We start from the raw sequence: 9,071 nt of genomic DNA on the forward strand, positions 1-9,071 counted from the left end.
CAATTGGACACTTGTAAGCTCCGTCAGATCCTTTAAATCACTTCATTCTGCTAATCAATTTGCTCCCTCTTTTTCTTAGTCAACATAGTAATTAAACACTTCAAAAGCTGCTAAAACCTATGACTACTTTCTTTCTTCTTTATTGTTATTTGTCTAGATTTGATTAATATATGTTAGAGCCATGTGGTGTGGGGGACAGTAAGAAGAAGAATGGATGATGGTCAAATTTGAGAGGAATAAACATAAATTAAAGGAAGATTGGGACAGAAAAATTTTTAACCATAAAAAGCAAAACAGGTTTGTGTTTGTGTCCTTTGGAGTTATGGCTAAGTGCTTCTCTTCTTCATCTTTCTTTGATTTTAGTATATCTTTTTTTACCTTAAATTAACCAAATATTTATTATTAATTTATATATATTTACACTATAATAGTTATTGAAGAATATTTTAGTCAAATAAATTATTCTTATATGAACACTTTTCTTTTTTCTGATTTAATTACCATAATAATAATTAATTTATGCAAATTTGTGATTTTGGTCTTGCATAGTGATTGTCACCAGATGTTGATCAGCAACATGTCACAAGATTGGAAGGCACATTTGGGTATATATGCAATGCACTACAATATAATATATAGTACTAATAATTAGTATTATTCATAATTTTAATCAAATTATTTAGGTTGTTATATATCAAAATTGATAGGTATTCTGCTCCTGAATATTTGACGCCTAGCATAGTAGATGAGAAAACAGATGTTTATGCATTTGGGATCCTCTTGCTGGAGATTTTAACCGCGCATAAGGCCTAGGATTATTTGCAACAAAGCATTTTGATATGTATTAACTTTTATACTATTTTCTACAAATTAGTACTTCTTGCTAAAGTAATGCAGTTTGAACATGATTACAGGGAAAAATAATGAGCCTGGTAAAACAAGGACTTCTGCTAATGGAATTCATTCAAATAGGTAAGATTTGTCTTGCTGATGAATCTAACTGTTGAACTATGTCCTCTTATTTAAACATAGTAATCTGGTGTTTCCAAAATGATGCACTTGCTTCCCAAATTCCTGCTAAATAGTTGAGGTTATACTAGACAAGATAATGCTTTTTTTTTTCCTTTGATAGAATTCTTGGCAGAGGTGCATCCGGAACAGCTTACCATGACTTTATTGAGGACATTCAAGTGGCTGTCAAGATGCTTTCCCTATCTTCAGTGCATGGATATCAACAATTTGTTGCAGAGGCAAGTGCTCAAAATATCCATAAGTGAAAGAAATCTCAATCTAAATTATATTGTTGCTATATTTGACAAAAACAAAAAATGGCTTTTGAATGGCAGGTTAAGCTTCTAATAAGAGTATATCATCGAAATCTGACTTCTATTATTGGCTATTGCAATGAAGAAACTAATATAGGACTCATCTATGAATATATGGCAAATGGAAACTTAGGTGAACATCTTTCAGGTGTGATCACGTACAACTATTTCTATTTTAGTATAGTTGAATTAATAAAGTCTATATAATTTTACCAAAATCAAAGCTGACAAGCTCTCTCTCTTTGAAGGCTTTGATCCTGCATCCACCAACTTCCCTCCAAACAACAACATCCTACCACCACAGACCTCTATTGAAGTTGTTAACCAGAGAGATACAGATCTTTTCTTCATGTGGCAAAGGGTATATAAAATAAAACAATGCTCTTTTTTTATCAACTCAGCTTATGATTAACAATGCGAGTTGGTTTTTGTTCTGTTTATAGTACAAGATTTTGGAACATGAAGCAGAAGAAAAGGCACAAGCCCTGAAGAAGATTAGAGAGACGGTGAATCACAAAAATCATATAGATGGTAGTGTAAAATTGATTGGTACTTCATTATTTGGTGTTCCTAAAGTTAAGCAATAATTTGGTAAACAATTGATTGCTTTTTAACATAGTTTCACTTATTTTGAATTTGGTAAGTAATACCCTTTTGAATTTTTTTTCTATATCTTTCATGAGAATTGTGATTTATTAATGTAACACCCTACCATACAAAGTCTTATGCTTAAGTCATAATTCAGAGATGGCAAGGTATTACGACCTCTAAAACAAAAATCTAGTACGAATAGTAGTATGAATGATTGATTATAACTAGGAGCCTTTGCAAAAAAAGGGGTAAACAAAAACCGTAACTCGAACGTGCAACACTCCGATCGATAACATAACGAGCAAAGAATAAGCTAACGCAAGATCATATATACAAGGAGTGTCAAAAACGGGAATATCAAGACTCAAAATCCGGCTGCGAAGATAACCGGTCCGAGCATAATAATATATCCATATAATAAAATAAGGAAACCCTAAAGGAAACCCAAAGGGACACAAATACATAAAACCTATTCTCCAAAATCCCCTCTAGAAGGAGTCATCACAGTTTGTATTATTTAATGGAGATAAAAGTATCTAAACAAGATATATAAACCAAAACAGAGTCCCGAGAACAACGGATCTTCGCTAATCCAGAAGTCTCCAGCATGCCTCAACGAGAAGCCTCGCGTCCTGCATCTGAAAACCACAAAATCCGCATGGGTGAGAACCAGAGGTCCCCAGTACGGTAACAACTTCCACATATATAATACATAATAATAGAGGAAAGCCGAAGGCAATCCTAGAACTTCCTCCATGTAATATCAAAGCTTATAAACAAGCTAAACCGTAAGTGGCAACTGACTAAAGATCCTTCAGTCTAATTAATACTTCCCTTTCCAATTCCTTCAGACCTCCCAACCACCAGCAGGAGTATAATATAGCAAACACAGTTATATTAGACAAGAGATTTACAAATAGGAACAGATAAGGCATTTAGGCAATTAGCAAGTAATATGCAGTCAATAGGCAATCTCAAACAATTCATGTAGTATGCTTATGATGCATGCCTGTCCCTAGTGGCTGATGATATCATCTGTTGGTTATAGAGCCAACCCGACAAGTCCTGGTAGCTAACCATTGGACTGTCCCTTTGTCGTGCATCCCCAACTCGAGTTATACTCATCATAAACTTGATCATAATCATGATCCATATCCATCACCCTCACTGGTGAATATTTATCCATCACCATCACTGGTGAATATTTATGGGGGCGAGCTCATCCGGGCCTTTCACAGTGCCCGGCCACACTTACGACATTGGGTTAACAGAGCTTCGAGTCTCAACCTGGAGCACATGGTGGCTAGCCATTGCTACTACCCAGGGAAACCCTCATCTCCAATGGTGGAAGTGCAAACATTCACAATTCAATCAACAGCATATATGCATTTATACTTGGCCATAAACATGGCTCCGCCGTAACACGGCAATAATCTAGCCATCCGGCTCACGGTTAAATCCATAACCAGCCAATTCATTAACAATTATGGCCTTTCGGCCCATGGCATAACAAGCACTTCCACCGCCATTCTCCGCATCTCACATTTTCATCTTTGATCCTCAATGATCATTCATTTTTCTCCTTGCTTCACTCGCAAGTTACCACATTCACTAGCCCTTTTTCCTCATGCTAGGCATATCACAATGATTTAAGATATAAGTGGTGAGATCGGAGGCTTAGAAGTATGAAATTTGGCTTTTAAAACTCAAAAATCAACTTTGGGATGAAAACAGGGCCACGCGTACGCGCACGCGTGGATGGCCTTAAAACTCATTGACGCGCAAGCGTCATACGCGCGAACGCGTGGGTACTCTTGCGCCCCAGGCATAAAACTGGCACAACTTTGGCACAACTCTCGGGAAAATGGCTGGGCATTGGGTGCAGCACATTCGGCGCGCCCGCGCATATCACGCGCACGCGTGGATGGCGCTTTCTGGAAGAACGGCGCGTACGCGCCAAGTGCGCCTACGCGCAGGGGGTCATTCTGCTAAAAATTTTCTAAGTTAAAAACTGCAGAATTCACAGACTCAACCCCCAATCTTCCGACGGTCATAACTCTCTCATTTTAAATCATTTTTCACCCGTTCTTCGAACGGCATGGACATCCCGGATCCAATTTCATTTCTAAACAGATTTGGCACAAATCAGAGATCCGTAGTCCAAGTTATATCCCGTCAAAGTATGCCCAAAAACCATGTTTTCATTCAAAACCACAAAGTGCCATTTTCAAAACAAGCCACTTTCAACTCTTTTCAAAATCAATCAAAACATGCCAATTTCAACCCTTCTCTTTGAAATCATTCAAAATATACCAAAATCAACAACAAGCCATCCTCAACTCACACATTGACATTTTACCAAAATTCCCAAAACCACATCCAACCATTTTAACACTTCTCTATCAAATGGCTAAAGGACAAACACAATATCATGTCATACATCCTTTCTCATCCCAATTTCCAACAATACCATTTCCAATCAACAATCACTATACATAATCAACATCATACTCACCATCAACATGGTACCACCCACCAATTCAACCTTAATCATCCATCAAGCATATATCACAACATGCATTTCTTATATATCACACAATCAAGGCATCAATATTCATAATCACATATATGAACACATCATATATCTCAACCATTCAACAACACTAACAATTCAATGCCTATCTTAGGGCCTCTAGCCTAAGTATTTCCTACCACATTACATATTAGATACGGGAAACCGAAACCATACCTTAGCCGATTTCCCAAGCTCAACCGGAGCACTTCCAAACCATTTTTTCTCAAGCTCTCAAGGTCTCAACACCTCCAAAAACAGATTTTGTCACACAAAACTCTCTTCCAAGCTTTCCAAAATCACCAATCAAGCTCCAATATTCACATATACACAACCTAAGCCACAATCATCATACCCATACACAACATCTCAATGCCCAAACCTCATAGAACAACAAATTACACTAGGGTTGAGAATCTTACCACACCCAAGGTCCAAGGAGACAAGATTAACCTTCTCCTTCAAGAGAGTTGGGTCCTATAACATCAAAGAACCCAAAATCTCAACATTTTTGCTCATGAAACTCGAAATCAAGGGCTGGAATTTCGAACAGTAAAACGTGGCTTACCTCAAGATTAATTGTATGGGTTTTGTAGAGCTCTCCGCGGTGAACGCGTGGCCGCAAACGGAGCGGCAATCGGAGCTCTAGATCAAAAGTTATGGTGGTTTGAAGATCAACCAAGGGAGAGAACTTGAGAGAGTGTTCTTCCCCCCTCCATACCAATTTCAGCGTGTTTGAGTGTGTTGTGAGGAGAGAGAGTGCTGAAAACTAGGGTTTTGGTTTAGTTTAGTTGGGCCAAGGGTCCACTTTGGGTCCAGTTGGACCGGTTTGGCCCGTTTGGTCCAATCTTGGTCCGATTTCTATAAAATTGGTACCAAAATTCTCGTCTCAATCTCCTCTATCACATTTAGCCATAAAAATAACATTTTTGGCTTTCTAGAATAAATTCTCATTTATGGGTTAATTAGCCGTTAATTAACCGGGTCTTACATTCTACCCACCTAATTGGGAATTTTGCCCACAAAATTCAAATGCAATTACCTGAGAATAAGTGCGGATAATCCGTTCGCATCTCCGACTCAAGTTCCCAAGTGTGTTCCTCAACACCGCCTCGACTCCAAGCCACTTTGACTAATGAAACCTCCTTTCCACGCAACCATTTGATACTAGTATCATCAATTCTGACTGGAGCCACTGGAAGCGTCAAATCTTCCCTTAACTGAACCGATTCGGGTTCTAACACATGGCTAGCATCAGGGGTGTACTTCCGAAGCTGCGACACGTGAAACACGTCGTGCAGGTTCGAAAGATGAGGTGGTAGAGCCATCCGATATGCCACCGGTCCAATCCTCTCCAGGATCTGAAATGGACCAATGTATCGAGGATTCAACTTCTTTGCTTTAATCGCTCTACCTATTCCTGTGGTCGGAGTAACCTTAAGGAAAACATGATCTCCTTCCTCAAATTCCAAGGGCTTCCGCCTCTGATCGGCGTAACTCTTTTGGCGACTCTGCGCCGTAAGCATCCTATCTCGGATTTTCTTCACTTGTTCAGTGGTCTCAGCTATCATCTCCGGCCCCAACAAGCCTTTCTCTCCAGCTTCATACCAACATAGCGGAGATTGACATTTCCTCCCATACAATGCCTCATACGGAGCCATTCCGATGCTCGCATGGTAACTATTATTGTATGCAAACTCCACTAACGGCATATACCGATCCCAACTCGCCGGTTGGTCCAAAACACAAGCTCTCAACATATCCTCTAGTGTTTGGATCGTCCTCTCGGATTGACCATCTGTTTGAGGATGGTAAGCTGTACTCAAGCTTAATCGGGTTCCAAAAGCTTTCTGAAATGCACCCCAGAACCTCGAAGTGAAACGAGGATCTCTATCAGAGAATATAGTAGCAGGTACACCATGAAGTCTCACAATCTCCTTTATGTATAACCGTGCTAGCTCCTCAAGGGTGTAAGTCATCCGAATGGGCAAAAAGTGAGCTGACTTCGTCAGTCGGTCCACAATCACCCAGATAGCATCAAAACCAGTCCTAGTCCTTGGCAATCCCGACACAAAGTCCATTGCAATACTTTCCCACTTCCATTGCGGAATCTCTAAAGGTTGCAACATCCCGGAAGGTCTTTGATGTTCAATCTTTATCTTTTGACAAGTTAAGCACTTTGAAACATATTCCGCCACATCATTCTTCATACCCGGCCACCAAAACATCGCCTTTAAATCATGGTACATCTTAGTACTTCCCGGGTGAATAGAGAATCCGCTTTTGTGTGCCTCCTTTAAGATATCTTGCCTCAAAGTGCCAATATCCGGCACAATGATCCTACCCTTGAATCTCCATAACCCATCTTTTTCTTCCGACACTCTCCACTGTTTTCCTTGCTCGATAGCCAGTAACACCTTCCATAACGCTTCATCATTTTCATGAGCCTTTAGGAGTTCGGACTTAAAGTCACTCGAGATTTCTAATCGGCTCAAACACAAGGTTCCAGATACTTCTCGAGCACCAATTTTTAGACTCTCGAATCCCTTGAGCAACTTCTCCTCTTGAAGCATCATCCAAGCCGCATATAACGACTTCCGACTTAACGCATCCGCCACTATATTCGCCTTTCCAGGATGGTAATTTAACTCAAAGTCGTAGTCCTTCAACAATTCCATCCACCTCCTTTGCCTCATATTAAGCTCTTTCTGATCAAAGAGATATTTCAAGCTCTTGTGATCAGAGAAGACTTGGAACTTAACCCCATAGAGATAATGCCTCCACACCTTCAAGGCAAACACGACCGCAGCGAGTTCCAGAGCGTGCGTAGGGTAACTAACTTCATGAGGTCTTAACTGTCGTGAGGCATACGCCACCACATTATGATGCTGCATCAGCACGCACCCTAGACCCTTTAACGATGCATCACACACCTCAAAAGGCTCGTTCGGCTCAGGTAACACTAACACAGGTGCAGTGGTCAACTTTTTCTTCAATGTCTGAAAGCTCTCCTCGCACTCAGGAGTCCAAACAAACGGAGTGTCTTTGTGGGTTAACTTTGTCAACGGCAAGGCTAATTGCGAAAAGCCTTTGATAAACCTTCGGTAATAGCCAGCTAAACCCAGAAAACTCCTTATCTCAGTTACTGTGGTTGGTTGCCTCCAATCCATCACAGCTTCCACCTTAGTTGGATCTACGGCTATTCCCTGCTTACTCACCACGTGACCCAAAAACTTCACCTCACTCTTCCAAAACTCACACTTAGACAGTTTCGCATAGAGTTTCTTCTCCTTTAAAATCTACAACACGGTCCGCAAGTGTTCCGCATGCTCTTCTTCAGTCTTGGAGTAAATCAGTATATCGTCAATGAAGACAACAACGAATTTATCCAGAAACAGACGGAATACTCTATTCATGTAATCCATAAACACTACAGGAGCGTTCGTCAACCCAAAAGACATCACAGTATACTCGTAATGACCATAACGAGTCCTGAAAGAGGTCTTAGGGATATCCTCACCCCTCACCCTTATCTGGTGATAACCGGATCGCAAATCGATCTTAGAGAAAACCCCAGCTCCTTGTAACTGATCCATGAGATCATCAATCCTCGGCAATGGGTACTTATTCTTTATGGTGACCTTGTTCAGCTGCCTGTAATCCACACAGAGCCGCATACTTCCATCTTTCTTCTTTACCAGTAACACTGGAGCACTCCACGGGGAAACACTTGGTCGGATAAAGTTCTTACCCAACAGTTCCTCTAACTGAGACTTTAGCTCGGCCATCTCTAACGGTGACATCCTATAAGGAGCACTTGAGATTGGTCCCACCCCAGGCACCAACTCAATAGCAAACTCGACCTCTCGGTTAGGTGGAAATTCCTCAATATCATCGGGAAACACTTCCGGAAACTCACACAATACCGGAATCTGATCCAACTTTTGATCATCACCTGAAACACCAGCGGTTAACAACAGGATACCCTGACATTCGATTCCAGAACAGTTCACCATCATCGAATTCAAGTAATAATTATTCACCACGACCGGCCCTTCTGTATCCTCCGGCATAAAGTACACCGACTTTGTAGAACAATCAAGCAGGACATGGTTCTCAGATAACCAGTCCAATCCCAAGATAAGATCAAGACCGATCATCGGTAAGCAGATTAAATTATGGACAAAATCACGCTGCTTGAACCTAAACGAAACTTTCGGGCATCCTAGCCTAGTTACCATGGCCTCATGGGTAGCATTATACACTTTTAAGTCATAACCTAAGGTTACGATCTTCAATCCTAACTCATGGGCTTTCTCAAATGCAATAAATAAATGCGATGCTCCCGAATCAAATAAAGCATTTAAAGTTTGACCAGCCATTTCACAGTTACCTCGAATGAGTGTCTCGGATCCCTCTGCACCCACAGCTGAGGTGGTGAACACCTGACCAGTCTGTTGTGCTTTCCCAGCACCTTGCTTTTGCTTCTCCGGACAACTTGTGGCTTTATGCCCCGCTTTTCCACAATTGTAGCACAAACCCCATCCGGCCTTGCATGGTACTCCCGGATGGTGACTTCCACA

General features: G+C 40.8%; 1 protein-coding gene across 1 annotated transcript; it reads left to right on the forward strand.

Moving 5' to 3' along the window:
* The first annotated feature begins 214 nt into the window (after window positions 1–214).
* On the forward strand, window positions 215–1,912 carry LOC107619033 (uncharacterized). The gene is made up of 7 exons (XM_021110769.2): window positions 215–297; window positions 550–605; window positions 915–972; window positions 1,133–1,250; window positions 1,347–1,473; window positions 1,574–1,686; window positions 1,769–1,912. Exons 1-7 carry the CDS (start codon window positions 215–217, stop codon window positions 1,910–1,912), a joined length of 699 nt encoding a protein of 232 aa, XP_020966428.2.
* Window positions 1,913–9,071: the final 7,159 nt, after the last annotated feature.

Source organism: Arachis ipaensis, chromosome B9, assembly GCF_059453495.1.
Source record: "Arachis ipaensis isolate K30076 ecotype BB chromosome B9, ASM5945349v1, whole genome shotgun sequence".
NCBI classification, from domain to species: Eukaryota; Viridiplantae; Streptophyta; class Magnoliopsida; order Fabales; family Fabaceae; genus Arachis; species Arachis ipaensis.

Excerpts from the sequence above, each read along its gene's own strand:
- LOC107619033 (XM_021110769.2), top strand. The coding sequence starts at position 215 with ATGATGGTCAAATTTGAGAGGAATAAACATAAATTAAAGGAAGATTGG. Across the intron at positions 298-549 it reads AACCATAAAAAGCAAAACAG|TGATTGTCACCAGATGTTGA; the intron begins GTTTGTGTTTGT and ends GGTCTTGCATAG. Across the intron at positions 1,474-1,573 it reads CTTAGGTGAACATCTTTCAG|GCTTTGATCCTGCATCCACC; the intron begins GTGTGATCACGT and ends CTCTCTTTGAAG.